At 43.3% G+C, this 16,752-nt stretch overlaps 1 protein-coding gene across 2 annotated transcripts; it reads right to left on the bottom strand.

Moving 5' to 3' along the window:
* Positions 1–1,133: 1,133 nt before the first annotated feature.
* UBAC1 (UBA domain containing 1) lies at positions 1,134–15,444 on the bottom strand. 2 transcript variants are annotated; one of them, XM_088525351.1, is made up of 10 exons: positions 15,250–15,444; positions 9,908–10,028; positions 8,441–8,514; positions 7,845–7,952; positions 6,513–6,630; positions 5,728–5,836; positions 4,727–4,958; positions 3,629–3,715; positions 2,581–2,719; positions 1,134–1,328 (listed from the first exon to the last, which is right to left on the bottom strand). In XM_088525351.1, the coding sequence occupies exons 1-10, from the start codon at positions 15,385–15,387 to the stop codon at positions 1,213–1,215; spliced, it is 1,242 nt and encodes a 413-aa protein (XP_088381477.1). In that variant the 5' UTR covers positions 15,388–15,444; the 3' UTR covers positions 1,134–1,212. The 2 variants fall into 2 exon arrangements, with proteins under 2 accessions (XP_088381477.1, XP_088381478.1); XM_088525352.1 differs by having other exon boundaries at positions 6,513–6,615; positions 15,250–15,443.
* Positions 15,445–16,752: the final 1,308 nt, after the last annotated feature.

Raw genomic sequence — 16,752 nt, 5'->3', positions numbered from 1 at the left:
GATGTCAATCATGTGGCACCAAGTTGAAAGGAAAAAAAACATTTTAGACCATTAAAATAACACCACCATAGCCCACCACAACAAAATCTATCTGAATATTCACCAGAAGTTTTCATTAAAAGCTCAGGTCGGTCTTCTGATAAAACTAGGAAAGACACAGCTTAACATTCTTGGTACTTCCAGGATTTAAAAAAGCAGTGAGAGAAAAGGAAAAACAGTTCTATCTCAGAGACAGTAATTTCAAGCGTGCTTTTAAATACCTTAAGCAAGATAAAAAGCATTTCTGCTTATTTGCAGATTACCATTCAACCCATGCAAATCAGTATCTTTTTGTAAACAGAGTCTGAAAAATAAACTCAACGTAAGCCTCCCTTCCCAAAATCATGCATGTCAAAATGGAAAAAACCACAGAGTGAACACATCCTCCCTGCACTGGGGTATGGCAGAGTGTAAGCTTATGAATTGCAGCACTTGAGAACCCAAGTGTTGTTGTTGTTGCAAGTTCTGTCATGAAAGAGATACTGCATCTTTAATGTAGCTGACAATCACCTACGAGCCTAAACCCTGCAGAACTTGAACAACACTAAAGCAGAAAATAAATAGGAGAAAGTAATGCTATTTATTAAAGGAATTCCATCTATGAATTATTTCATTTAAATTATAATGCAAGACAAACAAGTTTGGATAGAAATGTGCTTGCTCTCCCAACATTTGGGCTTTTAAAAAACATTTCCTAAGAATCAATTTAAAAAAGCATTTTATAATTTGAGATAAGTTAATACTGTATGGAGAGAATTAATATCCTATGCTAGTGGTCAGTGACCTCTTGTAAACTCTAGCCAGATACTAGTGAAACTGGCTAGTAAACTACTGTCACAGGCCTTTTACCGCAGAGCTTAAAACACGAGCAATATCATCATGTATCTCGCCAATCAGATTCTTAATTGCATTCACAAAACCTTTTCCTATATTTGTATATATATATTTTTTTCAACCTAAAACCCCAAAACAAAAATAAGTCTTCAAACCTCTTCCACTAACACTAAATCCACAAGGCAATAAATTTAGGTTGGCCATAACTACATACGCTCTCCTGGAGACCCCCCTGTTTGGGGGAGCCTTTGTGCCCCCCTCCCCAGCAATCCAGGTGCCCTCCCGCCGGGAAGGTGCAGCCGGGGACAGGAGGAGGTGGCACGGGGACCCGGCACCCCCCTACGTGCGGTTCAGCGTCTGGAAGATTCGGGAGATCTGCAGCATGACGGGCCCCGTTTCCGGATCGTTCATCCACTGAGTGCTGTTCAAGGGGTTTTCAAGCATATCCTCGAAGGCTGCCAAGAGATGGAAGTTGTTACACACTTAGTCCTTCATTTAGCAAAGGCTTCAAGGGCTGAAATGCTTAAACAGGAAAGTAAGACATTGCTGCAGAGCTATTCTTTGCTTTGGGACCAGTAAATTTTTTAATTCTGTTACTTATTTTGAAGGATGAAGAAATTCATAAGAATTGGGGAGATTTACTGCAAAAATCATGTTGCAAGTATGGCAGAAGAACAAGACAGCCAATAATCTAAACTTTATGTCCAAACTCAGCTGGACAACCAAAAACTAAGAGCCTCGGATCATTATGGAACGGGACAAAAAGACGTGACCTATTGAGAAGTCACCAAAAGGGCAGTCTTGTAAGAACCTGGCAGCCTGACACCAAAGTCAGCATTTTGGAGCATGCACAGCTCTAAGTGACATTAGTGGGAGCTGGAAGTGCCCAGCACCTCTGAAGGGCTTACCACAAATACCTTGCTCAAGGCCATGCAGCATGCCTCTGGCAAAGCCCAAAATAAAAGTACAGATCTCAGCTTTCCCCACTTTCCCATTACTTCTTTACAGACTGAAGAGTTTGAAACCAAAGATTTATCAACTTTAAGCATCTAATTAAATGCAAACATTCATTAAAGTCTGTGACATCAGCTATTTGCAGATGCATCATTTAGGAATATATTCTCATGCTCATCCAAGCATTACAAGTGCATATAATAGCATTTCATTTTCTATTTATATTCTGAGCTGCAGTGTGGAACCCTCTTGGAAACAAAGAGAACATTTGTTCAGAAAACAAGGTGAGAATATTCTGCTCTTGAATTATTTAAAGCCTTGCAAACTCTGCTAATTACATTTAAAGCAGGTATTTTAAAAGACACTCTCCAAAGAGCTGTGCATATACCCTTTAAAAGCCAGTCCTCAAAGTTTGAGGACAATGACTAAACGGAAAGTTTGTGTACAACACAGGTACAAGGTCATTCTGCATCATCCTCCCCTGTAAAGGCCATCAAAATAGAGATTTACATTTCACTTTGAGGCTTATAAAATCAGTGCTTGCCAAAGCCACAGCTCTTCTGACCAAGAAGGCACAAATTTTGCTATGGAGCTCAACTTCAAGCTGGGGAAAATGCCTTCACCTACGTTATCTCAACTTTGGCAAGGCAAAGCCCTGGTTTGGTAACTCACACGTGTTATTTTCCATTTCAGTGACCTGGCCCCAACATACAGCAAGTTGTATGTTGCCATACAGTTCCAAACAGTACTTACCTAGTAGAGTTTTAGGGTTTGTTAGCCCTAACTGTACCACAGGGTTTTCTAAGATGGCTTGGAAGAGAGGGCTATTGGTGTCAATTCCCTTATCTAAGTCCTCTGGAGAAGGTTTTCTGTCTCCCAGCAGCCATTCACACTGAAAGAAACCACCAGGTACAACAAATTCACAGCTGGTTCTGTTGCAATGAAAGTCTGTCAAAACCTGTGATGAAGTGGCATGTTAAAGATGATTTTCTCCCTCTCATGTGCAGTTAAAGATGTATTTATTTTCACAGTAAATTACTATTCATTTGGGTTTTGTTCCCAACCTTTGCTTCGACAGAAACAGCAGCATTGCCTCATATGGCAATAAAAGGTCAGTAGCTTTGGACATTTCAAAGCTGAGGGAAGAGGTGTCATCCCACAGAGTTATCCCAGAGCAGGCACTGCATCAGCACGGCTACAGTAGGTCAGTGAAGAATTACCCAGCCCAATATCCCTTCTCTGACAGCAGCCAGCACCAGATGCTTAAGAAAAGAAGCTTCCGTCACCATCAGCTGCTTCTACCTCATTCTGCTTAATATAGTCACTGACAGGGGACTAGTCAGTCTTTGAAAGCCTTCACATCTTGGTCTCCCCAAGTTGTGGAATACATTGATACAGAACGTTAATTCATACACTGCATGGCTTGAATCTCCTGCCTCATCATTTATTCCTAACCTTTCATCAGTTATTAATTATGGGAAGTATCTATCCCTATGACAGTATAACTTCTTTAGTTGCAATCCCCAGTGAAGGAGCTTCTTAAAAGCCTTCTGAAAATCCCCATACACTATATCACTATATCACTAGATCAGCATTAACCCTGTGCAGGCTGAGTTCTTTTAAGATATTTAAAACTTATTGCATTCCAGTTGTGCAACTATTCTGCAAGGGACACAGAAAGCATTTATTTCTATTTCAGCAATGTTTCAGCTTTACAGTACAATCAAAATCAATTAATAATAAACAAATTGGCTGAGCAGACAACTATAGGAGTAAGAAACAGAAATAACAGTGTACTCACAGCTGCATTTTGCTGGTTGTTGTTTACTCTCAGTGCATCTACCACTTCTTTTTCATCAAATCCCATCTCCATCAGGGCAATGACAGCCTACATCGGATTTGCACCGTTTAATTAATACAACATTTAACACAAAAACAACAACAATCACAGCCTTTCACCTTCTGGGCAGGAGCTTTTTGCAGGGCTAGGCACAACTGTCTCCATTTGTAGATTTACACAGCAGATGAGAAGTTTGTGGGTATCAGAAATGTCTGCTGCATACATGGACTAAGTCTTATGGAAGCAGGACAGAAGCCCATTAATTTAGAACCTCTCTCACCTCAAAGCTCTGCTCATGTCTCACCGAGATACACATTCCATGGCCATACAATCCACCGCAGTTCTAGTCACTGGATTTCATTTTACTTCCTGGGTTTACTATATATTGCTAGTGAGCATTATGTATTTAGGTATTTGTACCTGATATCATTATGGGAATGTTCAATTATTGGAAATTGTATTTAGGTCAATCACTACATTGTGATTTCAGCTGGAACCTGTAAACAAGAAACCTCTAGCTGTTAAAGTGCTGGATTCTAAAGAGCACCTCCTGGTGAGTTCTCAGTGTGATGACACCATGCATTTTTACTTCATATCTTTGAATCTTTCTGAAGAAAGGCTAACTTAGATTTGCTGTGAAACTTTTAATCTACTGATGATACTCTCCCATGACCCCTAAATAGAATTATACTATTCTGTCCTTTTCTGTAGCAAAGGACCCACTCTTGCCCTTCATCCTTCTTCTCTGAAGGCAACCAAAAGGCAACGCTAGAGTCTAGCAGTTCTTGATTTCAGGTTACAACAGCTGATTTTCAGGTATAAAAGTAATAGCACCAGTAATTTAGACATTGGTACCCGAGACAGCAATACATTAGGTAATATTCCTTTCAGACATCTGAATTTAAGCAGCTCAAGATTCCCACTAAAATACTGTCTGGCCAGTACAACTTACAGGCACACAGATGTTCCTTAACTAAGTATTTATTGGAGTGCCATGGTGCCCACACAGTCCCTTTTGGTTTTAATAGTTACATAAATAGTGAGATACACCACACATACTCGTGGGTCTGGGCGAAACTCTCTTTTCCGCCGGATCTTCTTGAATATTTCTGTCAGCTCATCCTTGGCCTCTTCCCCACCAACTTCTGAACTAGGACCTGCAGCTGCTTCAGCAGAGGATGCACCAGCTTCAGCTGCAGCTTCTGACGGAGTCTGACCAGGAAGGGGAGCATCCACAGCAGGGTCATCTGCATGTTCTATCAACCACTCCATGGCCTGTGTCACTGACATACTGAAAAGCAAATAAAAACCACAAGGATAAGGAACACTCCTGAAAAGCAGTCCTGTTCCACGCACATTTTTCTTTGCATTCATTCCCATCATATATGGGCTTGCTTCTTAGTATGAGAATTCACACACACAGTTTGGAAGCAATTCTCAGAGCACCTCTGTTCTTGATGCACTCGAGACACCACAATCATCTTTGACAGAGCAGCAAAGTCCAACTTTGACAATCAAGTTGTAAAAGACATTTGTGAGGGAGTCACCTTATTCTCCACACCATCAGCTTTATTTTACATCAATCACTGCCCATTTGCAACCACTGAGAAAACAGCAAAGCATTTTCCAGGCCTGAGTGGAACCACATGGCAGACATAAGCTGCTTTGTTGCTCTTTATAGAGATCTCAGACACTTTGTGACCAAGGAAAGACAAGAACAGCATGAAGTATATTCCTACAGCTTAACAACCACTCTGGATGGGCTATGCTTTTTTCTTCATAAAACCTGAGTTTCTAAGCACAAGTGCTACCTCGACACCTAGGAGCAGTGCCAGCCTGAGAGCCTTGCAAAGCACAGACCAAGGAGAACAGGCAGAGCACTGCTTCCCCTTCCCTGAAGCACCTGCGTCTGTGCAACGCCAGAGGCAGCACTGCTTTTCTGTGCTAGTGTTTTCTCCAAACTAATTTTACGTGACCCACATAAGGAGACTTTGGAGAAAAAATAAACACTTTTTTAATCATACCAAATAATTTACAGCCGGTTTGCTGAGCACACTTACTGATTTAATCGAAGGGCTTTGACAGCTCGGCTCTCTGGAAACCCCATCTCTGTAAGCTGTCGCAGAGCTATCTCATCCACTCTGTCTTCCTCATCCTCATCCAGCATGGCTACATACACACAAAAAGAACCATGTTCAAATGCACTTTGAGCTTAAATAAACCCCTTCCTCAATGGAAAGGGACATGTTAAGTTCAAACCCCATTCTCCTCTTCAAATCCCCGCTTTTGTTTCTGCACCAAATTCGCTATCTCACCATTTAGTTTGTTGCACTCAGCTTGATCTGATTCAGATAGCTTCCTGCAGGACAAAAAACTTCGTCTGTGTGCATTCACAGTTGCTGACAACAAACTCCCACGTCACCATGGGATGTCCACATCAGGGAACAAACTTTGTGAACCTCTTACATATTTATTAGTTACCTAAAAAAATAACTGAGGCCAGGTCCTACCAGATGAAGAGCAGTACATCAACAGCTACAGTTTTTCCTCATTTAACTCTTTCCTTGTGAATTCTAAACAATTCTTTACCCCCATCAAGGTGCAAGTCAAGTTTTTCGGTTATTTTACTATTAACATCTTTTAGTTTTAAATGGAACTTTTAATCTATCCCAAAAGACTTAAAATTTTATGCAACCTATAGCACAAGATGAAATCTTTGCCTCAAAATTATTACAGCTCTGATATTTCTGTAAGTTTGATGCTTCACTCAGCAAGCCTCTTCTCCTGCTGTGGAAGCACGCGAGTTCCTGGGAGGAAATTAGTAACCATAAAGATATATTCATACCATTTGCCTTCTTAAATAGCTCAACTGCATCTGGGTTCAGTGCTAGCAATTTCTGTGCAACTTCTATGAGAGAAACTAAGATCTTCCGGAGCTCTGTCTGGAACTGCAAGAAAGGAAACTGTCAAAACATTTAGATAGCAAGTTATCAGATATCATTAAATCTTAATATGTCTATTGTTAGCATCTCCACTAACATCTGCCCCCTTCAGAGAAGGTTGTTTTAGTTGGGCTTCATTTCTTTGTGGTTTAGACTCAAACACTGGGTGCTTCCTTTGAAATGCTCCAAGTAACAAGATGCAGCAGGCAGAAAGGTCCTTCTATTTCTTCCACAGTCCCCTGCTCAGCACCACAAGCAGTAAAGCATCCAGGAAAACTCCCTGCTCCACAGAAACATGACTCCCACCTTCCAAAGGGCTGTAAGAAGATAGCACTGGTGCAGAGCTACTGTGACTTGCTTTTAGCAAGTAGAGACCTTCACTTCTGTGAGGCAAGTTCTTAGTTATGAACCCTTTGCTTTCTAGTAACCTGAATTTGAGCAACCTAAACCAAGACTATTTTCTAAACCGAAGCATCACACATCCTTTTCACTTGGGCATTTATTTTAAAAAAAAATCCACCCAAAAGGTCACATTAGCCATTAAATAACTAAAATGCCAGTTGTCCTTTTTAGGTTAGCAGGACATTTTAACCCCCTGCAGTGCATAGGCACATTTGCTACTTCATAGCCATGAAGTAGAATGATACCTAATGGTATGAAAGGGACAGTAGCCACATTCTGCTGAAGACACAGGAGCTGCATAGGCTTCATGGGCATTCAGCTACTGAAGTCAAAGTTTAAAAATTTCTCTTTTCAAAACCATGGAATAGGAAAGAGACACTGAAAACATCCAAGCTATTTTAGACTGAATAAAATATTATTCTTAATTGCTACAGTGACTGATCACTTAAGTATTCTATAGTTAAAAAATGCCCATTTGAACACATAACAGTACTCATACACTAGAGAATGCAGAGCTTATACATTATCACTTAACTGACTTCGCATTTTCCAGATCTTGAAAATCATTACTGAAGCTCTCCTATGCATGAACAACATTTTAAATCACAATTCAGTACAGAGAGTTTGGAGACTTTTTTTCCTCCTAATCACTGAATAGCTTAAGAAGATTTGGATTCAGGTCATACAAGTGAGTTTGATACATATTTTTATACCTGAATTTCTATTACGGAAAAAAGACTAATCATATTCACAGGGCATAGAAAAGCTTATGCAAGAAAAAAGCCTGCTTGGGTGTCAGTGCACGAGGTTAAAAAAAAAGTCTTAATACTTACATCCCTCATGTTGTGATGGGCCACAGTGCGATCGACATTGCGAGAAGGCAGATTTGCAGTTGCTTTGAGAATAGCTTCCTTATCAGGAGCTTTCTGCTCCTGTTTCCTCTAAAAGATAGGAGACATGATCAGGTTTCATAACCCATTATCCACAGGACAAAGAACACAGCAAAGAACACGGCTGGTGGGAATTTTATATCCTTCACCAGGGCACCAGGCAGTGCTCTGTAGCTGGCAACTGAGAAGCAGTAGCCCAGCAATACAAAGGATTAATAGCACCAATGCCATTTTGGGATTGTAGGGCAGAACTGAAGCTGCTGCATGGCCCTGCTTCACATAGTTACTAGACATTTATTCAAAGACCACATCTACATTACTTCCACAAAGCATATCTGCATCTGTTATTCTAAGGCAAATGTGCTCTCAGAATTTAAAATGCAAATTAGTTTCCTTTAGAAGTTTAGGAGGTGAAATAGTTTCCACAGGATTTAGCTGGTGCATTTGCCTCTAAACAAGGAGCACAGCCCAGAAATCCTTCTGAAACTCAATAAGGCTGTTAATCAAGCCAGGATAGTCAAGAACTCTTCCAAACTCACTTTCTCCTCTGCTGATACATCTGCCATTTTGGGGAGTGGAGGGGGTACACGCTTCTTTATTAAGAGCAAGACATCTAAAAATACAATGATAGTGAAACATGTTAGAAAATAAAGTGAAAGTAACTCCTGTGAAATACTTTACAGCTTCAATTTTTCCTTTAGACAAGTTTTAACTGTACTAAAACATCACTCTTCTCACCCTGGAAGCCGGTTTGGGTATACACATTCCCCTTCCATGTCTGCAGTCACACACTGCTACGAGGAATGTGCTGCACAGATACATGGCAAAGGACTGGACATGAAGCCAGGGCCTGACACCAGTTAGAACAGACGTACTCGTGTGATGGTAGCACCGGAGTTCAGAACATGATCCATCAGCAGCTACATTTTCATTATCACTGGTTTCTCTCCTCACACAACACCCTTGGAGAATACTACAGGCTCCCCACGTCCTGCGTGGCTGTGTGAACACAGTAATTAGCCCATTATAATAAGGGCACAGCAGCACTTCCACGGAGGAGGCAGCAGTGCAGAAAGGCTGTGTGTTGCTTGGGGTTTCTTTTCTTTCCACCTGAGGCCTTCAACATAGTGAGTCAAACCCAAAGCTTCTGTGACAGCTCCTGGCACCAGGCTGAGCCTCACTCCCCTTTGCACACAAGTGGCAGCAGAGCCATCGTCACTGTGTGCAGCAGGGTGCATCACTGGGCACCACACAGGCAAATCGCAAGGCTCTGCCCTGCCAGACCAAATGCCACACACTTCATTCAATCTTTTAAAGATAATACTTTCCCTTTACAAGGCATATTTTTAAAGCCCCTCACTTATTACCAGAGGTATTTTAAGGGTGCAGAGATGCACACACACTGCTGAGGGCCAAATCAGCCCTGTCCTGGGCAGCACCTGCATCTTTCAGCCAGATACAGCAGGACATGCAGGTTTTTTTAGTCTGTCACGTTAAGCAAGTAAAAAGCAAACAAATCATGCTTTCTGCAACAAGTGTCCTAGGCCTGGATCCATATATAACAGCCAAGACCAACAGATGGTTGGTGAAGGCTGTTAACCCTCATTTGTCCAGCTGGCCAGAATGCAAAGGGATCAACAGACAGGCTTTTGGCTGCCACACGAAGCAGCAAGAGAGTCAGCTAGAACTGTTCAACCAGGCAGCTCAGTGATCTCAGCTGTCGACTGCTGTCTCACCTCCCTGACAGCAGCAGGGCTGCTGCAGGGAGAGAGGCAGAGAGGCACTTGCCAACAGCTTGCTATGACCAAGCAGTTAATGCTGTTTCCTCTCCCTCCCTGGAGAAGTATTTTTCCTCTTCCCTTTTTGCCATCTTATTAGCTTCCTCATGCCGAAGCTGAGAGTGGATACTAAAAGGTCACAGCTTGCACCTTGACAAATAATAAAATAGTTTCATGTTGCCAGGCTGGTAGGATAAAAGGGGAGGGTTGAGGGGGGAAGAATTTTACCTCTATCTTGAATGTTCTCCTCTAACACTGTTTTTGTGTCTGTCAGCACCTTCTCAGAAGTAGCATGTATCAACTTATGATGTGTCACGGCTTTTGGATCCTCCAAGCTCCCAGGTACACACTGCAGAAGATAATAAATATTGCAGATGAGAAGACAGCAATAATAAGGCTGCTGCATGAATCACTGCACTCTGCACTTCAGAGACTACTAAATGATGGCACAGTTTGTATGTGGTGAATCTTAATAGCTTAAGTAATGGTGAAATATGCTAGAGGCCAGTACACAGAATGCATTTTATTAAAGGAACCAAGGTTTGAGTTGTGCTGTAAAGATGCTCCAATCGCAGGAGCGAACAGGAAAATAGGTTTCTCCCTTGTATATCCGAGTCCCTGCCCAGGAAGGAATAATCAAAATTGGGAAGGATTCTAGCCCTCCATCATTGTTAGCTTGAAATCAATAGTTAGCAAAAAGAACACCTAAGTTTCAATTAATTATGATGCTCTTAAATTTCTTTAAGCATTTCAAAGACCTAGTCTTACAGGCCAATCACTGCAAGCAGGCAGGAATAGGACCAAGTACTCAGAATTGAGTATGAAAGAGATGCACTGAAGGGCAAAATACAAACTCACTCAGATTGGTCAGTGCCCCTGAAGTAAAATTTTTCTTAAAGTTGGTCTCTAAGTGACCCTAGATCTGAGTATAGCTCCAAATACTTACAATTAAGTGCAATTTGGAGCAAGACAAGTACTCTTGAGGACCCACAGTTAATCCAGTTTTGCAATAGATGTCCGAGAGGTCTGGAGGTAACAATTAGTACAAAAAATTAATAAAAACCTACAGAGCATTCAGTGTTCTTGCAAAAGGGAAGGCTGTAATAACACCAACATGTTTCTCCTATATAGCCAAGTGAGAAAATAGAAGGGACTCTACTTAATCTAATATCTACACATACACTATTAGGCTATACAACTGTCAGCTGCAATTTTGGTAAGCCTGACCCTACTGTAGAAGGAAGCAGTTTCTGCACCTGGTTTCAAGTTGTTTAATGGAACCAATAGACTTGGCTGCCAGAGTCATAACCTTGGTTCCTGCTCAAAGTGGTGAACAAGAGGTATGCTCACAGCTCTTCTCAATCAGAAATATTCAGTTAATTTCCCCCCACACACAGCTTAATATCCTACTAATACTCTAAAAATTGCATATTAATTCCTTCACTGTGAAACCCGCTTTGAATCCTGAAGGCTTGCAGTGTAAGACTTACCACTGGTTTAACAGTACCAAGAAACACTCATGTATCTACACACCTAGACACAAAGGAAGAGTTTTCTTGATACAGAGTCTGAATAGACTATACAGAAGTCCTTCCAAGAGCCAAATGTGAGCTGACTATGGCTCACTTGCTCTGCTGGCATAAGCTGACAGTGCCATCAAGACTGACGGACCGGGGCTACCCACCAGTTATACAAAAGACTCCCCTTTTGATTGAGGCTTCTAGAAAACCAGAAGTTGAGACCTCACGCTCTTTATCACAACAGATATCAATCAGTTTGGATCCCACGGTGTTTGTGCCCTACTGCATCTTTACCATAGGGTTAGAGTTCCCATTTGCTTCACTTAGAGGCAGCATTTAGGCCTGCTAATATGTATTAAAAGAATTCCTTTGACGGAGACCGATAGAGTCCATCACCACTTTGTCTTGACTGCAGCAGCTGGAGAACTCAAGCGCTTGCTCTTTTCACTTGTTTTCAATCACAGATCTTCAGTTCTTCATTTGAACTTCTGCACAGTCCTCAGCAGGACTGAAGTGAGAGTGTTTCGGCCCTGCTTTGTATAACTTCTTACTAATCCTTCAGTATATTAACTGCTGAACCAAGGCCAAAGAACGCATTAAAGTCTAGCAGCAATTGGGAGCAGCTCCTATAATTGATCCAGTAAGTTATCCAAAATGCATAAGAGGACAACAACAGAACATCCTATGTCTGAAAAAGCTCAACATTAATTTCAGAAATCTTTAGATCAGACCCCAGAAGAGAAGAATTTGAATATATGATCCAGGAGTAAGGAGACCTGTTGCAAGTAATCACACTTGGAGCACTTGCCAATGTTATTTTTCCCTTGCACATATCAAGTTGTGCACATACACGATCATAATATTTACTAATAACATGAAAGTGCAAGTGAAAATCTAAAAATTGCAGGTAATCACTTATTCACTCTCAGCAACCCATGGATTCAAGGCAACATTTTTCAGACTTTCTCCCAGTAAAGCTGTTATAAAGCAGACGTCCTATGGACACCTTACTTCTACATCTTTCTGCCCACAGGAGGAAGAATCCTGGTAATTCCCAGGAAGAAGAATTCCCTATATAGGGAAGAGGACCAGTCACACAAGCCAAGGGAAGCCAAGAAAGCAGGGAGCCCCTGGAGCCCAGTGTCAACCTGCATTGCCCTGTGTGCAGACAGGGACACAACTCCCTGGAAGAGAAGCCCTTGCACCTCTGTGCACAAAAGGACAAGGACGGAACCTGCTCTGTGTTTTACACTGTTGCTTGCAGCATAAATATTTGCATTTCTTTCTAACACTGGAGTTTCCAGCAAGCTTTTGTTCACAGATGCCTGAGCAACCACTGAACTTGCAAGTCCTGCTGACACTGGATACTATTTTCAGTACTTGGAATCTCGATAAACCACAAAGCTGCCTGTTTGTTTGCTTTTAAATATGAAACGGGTTTTGTTGTTTGTTTGCTTTCATTAACAGAAACATTTTAAAATAGTGCTGACACTCCCTAGTACTAGGCCTGGGTGGTTAAACCACCTCTTAAAAGGATCTAAAACATATGTAGGGGCACGAACCCACCTTATCCTCATGTGCTGCACCTTGCACCTCTGTTCTGCAGATGCTCCCTCCTTGAAACCAGGCGAGTGCCACTGCAGCACGTTAACAAAACCCAAAACATTAAAAGCTTCTCCCTGCACTTTGCTTAGCAGGGTGAGGCAGTTTACACGCACACAGCACGTTAGTCTGAAACGTCAGTGTGGGCACAACAATTATGGATGATGAGAATACCCAAGCTTGGACTGGGTTCTGGCCTTCACTGAGCCTCCCCAGGCCCAGGTGAGCAGACTCCTATTACAGAAATCTCCAAAGCCCCTGGGGCTCCTGCTGACATGGGACAGCAACAGTTCTGAAAGAAAGCTTTAATGGTAAAGCTTGAGCTTAAAAATATCTAGGAAAAAAAAACAGTTTATTTTTTCCCTCCACAGACTAGGTATGTAACATTACTGAAGCTAGCAGTTTAAAAACATGTCATCATCACTGAATTGTTACAGGTCAACAGATAAAACTGAGAAGTAATTTTGCTTGATCTGTAAGCAGAAGATTTATGTATAAAAATATATACATACATAAAGCTTAAGAAAAATATCAAAAATGACTCTTCAGAGATTAATAAGCATTTTAATGTTATGGAGGGAGAAAGTGCCCACCTCCCTAATTTGGGCACCCTAACCAATGCCATCTTCCTTCGCTTCCTGCAAGGACAATTTCAACAACTTTGGTGCTTATATCATCAGCATCAGTAGAAGAGGTGGCTGGATAAATTATTTCAAGGCATTTTCAAGATCTATTGCAACAACCCCACGATCACCACTCATGATTTTCCCATTGGTTATTTTCCCCTCCATAAAGCTATATATTATGGATAATGGTTATGCAAATCCACACCATTAGCATAAAGCAGCAGAGAGCAGAAATCAAACATCCCCATCACAGTATCAATTATCTTCTGCCCTGGCTCTCACTGCATGCGAGTGTCAATGCAATTAAGCTTCCCGAGCATTAGGGGCATTCCAGGGCTCCACACATGTGTGTGACCATCACTCCACCCTATTTGGCTCTTCCATGGACACCAAGACAGCCCTTCAGCCATTCCCTTCAGTAATACAACTTCTTTTGGCCTCAAAAAAGGTCACAGCCAACCTCAGATAGAGCAAACCCAGGTGTAGCTGTTCTCATCTCCGAATCCAGAAGCACCCGTGCAGACCAAGGGCCAACACAAAACAACATGTGCTGTCCCCTGCGCTTTCCAGGGGTTCTGGTTAAAAACAAGCAACTCCAGTGCTCACTGCAGAGAGCCCCTGGGCTGCTGCCCATCCTTGTTCTCCCTCGTGCTCACTGGGGAACGAAGCAATCTAAATAACCTACCACAACCTGAAGTTACCGCAAGATGTGATTAGCTAGCCACAGCTTGGAGGATGTTCTCATACTGCAACCTGGAGTTATTAATAACTGCAAGATTTCTTAACATCTCTGAAGCACTTTGAAGATGAAAACACTTTAGGATCTGCAGTCCTTCTCAGAGGCCAGAGAAGTCCTGGCCCCTTTCACCTGAAAGGGAAGCGGGTTTCACTAAGCCCCTCAGCAAGAATTTCCACTGCTTTTGACTCAAGCTTTTGGTGTCCATCTTCAGAACAGCCCTGCACAGGGATCACATCTTATAACACTGTTCTCCTCAATCACATCTTTGCTTTAAGATAAAGCAGAGTTACACCAACTCTTGGAAATTCAATCCAATAGTTTTATAATCGCTGGTTTCGATGTTCAACAGCCACAAACATACAAGCAAGCAACTCAGCAAATACAAAAAGACCTCATTTTCCAGCTCAGCTTCCACAGAACACAGCTATGTATTTCCTAACCATTTTATTTAAGACAGTGATTAGAAGTTTACTCTATGAACATGCTCATGAAGACCTCAATCCTCAGAGCACTGGGAGAGCATTAGAAGAGTCCATTACCACCCCACGGAAACCCACCCAAGTGCCCACACAGGACAGAGTACTATGATTTTTTTAAAATAAAAACAAAACAAAACAAACAAAAAAAACAAAAAAAGCACAACAACGACAAAAAAAATGTAAGCTTTCCCTCGTAGTCATCACTCTCATTGTTTGTTCTTAAAGTAAAGGCTGAAATCAGTATGGGCTCTAGTCTCTGTTGGGAAATCAGGAGCCAGTGCCAAGGAACGGTCACCAGGATATTAAGGGCTTAAGACGCACAAGGGCCAGATGCTGCTGCTGCCCCCAGGCCCCTGAATTCTGCACCTAGAGCCTGCAGGGCGATTTCCACCAAACCCCAGCATTTGCCAACACGCAGTCTCAAAATAGCCCTTGCTTTTGATACAGGAGTTGTTCGCAGGGCCAGGGGGAGGGGATCGAGAGTGCCAGGCGAGGAGCAGGAGCACGGAAACATTTGGTTTTCGCCTGGTTATTTAGTAAAAGGATATTAAAACAAATAAACAAGAGGGGGTGTTTACGAGGCCGCGTTCCCCCCAGAGCTTACGTGCTTGAGGCAGCGCTCCTTGAGCTTCTCCACCGTGGTGTCCTCCGCCACCTCCTCGAGCCACTCGGCGCCCTCCACGGTGCACACGTGCAGCCGCAGCACCTTCCCCGCGAAGATCTTCTCCTCCTGCACGAACATGGCCCCGGGGCCCCGGCGCGGCGCCCCGCGCTACCGCCCGCCCATGAAGGTGACCCGCGGCCGGGCGGCGGGGAGCCCGTACGGGCCCCGCGGGGATGGGGAGCAGCAGCAGCGCCGGCCGCCCCGCGCCGTCCCCGGCCCCGGCCCCGCTCCCGGCCCCGGCCCCGCGGCGCCTCCTCAGCAGCGGGGCGGACGCGGCACGGCGGACGGAAGCGGAAGGACGCACCGGGGGCGCGCGGCATGCCGGGAGTTGTAGTCTCCTACAGCGGCGCACCGGAAGGGAAGGCCGCGAGGGCCGCTGAGTGGTTTTTTATCCCCAGCGGTGTGGACGGGCGAGATATATAATATATAATTAAATTAATATATATAATATATAATTAAATTAAAATAAGTTAAAATAAATTTAAATGAAAGTCTATTAAATTCAATTTAGAAAAAGAAAACAAAAAATGCAATGAAATGCAATGAAATGCAATAAAATAAAATAAAATAAAATAAAATAAAATAAAATAAAACGAAATAAAATAAAATAATTTTTAATAAAAAACTTCCTGGCGCACCGCGGGACGGGGCTGCCACGGGGCACGCCGGGAGCTGTAGTCCCCGCGCCGCGGGGCACGCCGGGAGTTGTAGTTCAAGAGGGGCAGGACGCCATTCCCCACGCGGCCTCTAGAGGGGGGCGCCGAGCTACACTCGAGGCACGAAGCCCTCGGCCGGGCCGGGCCGAGCCGAGCCGAGCCGAGCCGGGCGCTCCCGCAGCGGGCGGGCGCGGCGGGGCGGCGGCGCCGCGGCCTGGGCCCGCCATGACGCCTGCCCCGCGGGCGCCATGACGCTCGGCCGCCGTGAGAGCCGCCATGTCGCGCGCCGCGGTGGGGACCCCCGCGGGCAGCTCCTGCCCCTGCCAATTAGTTCCAGCCTAATCGATAACAAAGCGGGGGTCGCAGGTGCTCCACACACTCCGTGTATTTTGAGTCAATATTGGCCTGTTTTGGCTTCCCACATTTTTGCCTGAATCTGTGATTTTTTTCCCTTCAATGTACTTGAAGCTTGAAAAAAAAGGGCATTGCAGATATAGCTGCTGTTTATTTATGTATGTATTAAACAGGGCTGTACTTGGCTAGAAATATGAGGAATGTGTCATCGTTTCATCTCTGAGTGAGCGCTGTAATATTCATGTTACACACTCAGCCTGGAGTTGGTTGAAAGGCAGATAAAACTCTCTGGGAGAAATAAATCCAGATAAAATTAGAAGGCCAACAGACATTGGAGGCAATACGTGAAAAGGAACCAGGAGCTCCAGAGAATTGAAAGACAGTCCCCACCAAAAAGCCGATTTAGCTTCAGGTGTCGTAAGAAATGAGAAAT

The sequence above is a fragment of the Tinamus guttatus genome, unplaced genomic scaffold, assembly GCF_059628265.1.
Source record: "Tinamus guttatus ecotype Peru unplaced genomic scaffold, ASM5962826v1 Tinamus_guttatus_pri_ptg000226l, whole genome shotgun sequence".
In the NCBI taxonomy this organism is placed as follows: Eukaryota; Metazoa; Chordata; class Aves; order Tinamiformes; family Tinamidae; genus Tinamus; species Tinamus guttatus.
This window is presented reverse-complemented; position numbering and strand designations above follow the sequence as displayed.

What these genes read in the sequence shown, in the direction of transcription:
- UBAC1 (XM_088525351.1), bottom strand. Translation starts at nt 15,387, where the DNA reads ATGTTCGTGCAGGAGGAGAAGATCTTCGCGGGGAAGGTGCTGCGGCTG. An exon ending in AGGAGCGCTGCCTCAAGCAC is followed by an intron (nt 10,029 to 15,249) that starts GTAAGCTCTGGG and finishes TATCTTCTGCAG; the next exon opens with TGTGTACCTGGGAGCTTGGA. An exon ending in ATGTATCAGCAGAGGAGAAA is followed by an intron (nt 7,953 to 8,440) that starts GTGAGTTTGGAA and finishes CCTATCTTTTAG; the next exon opens with AGGAAACAGGAGCAGAAAGC.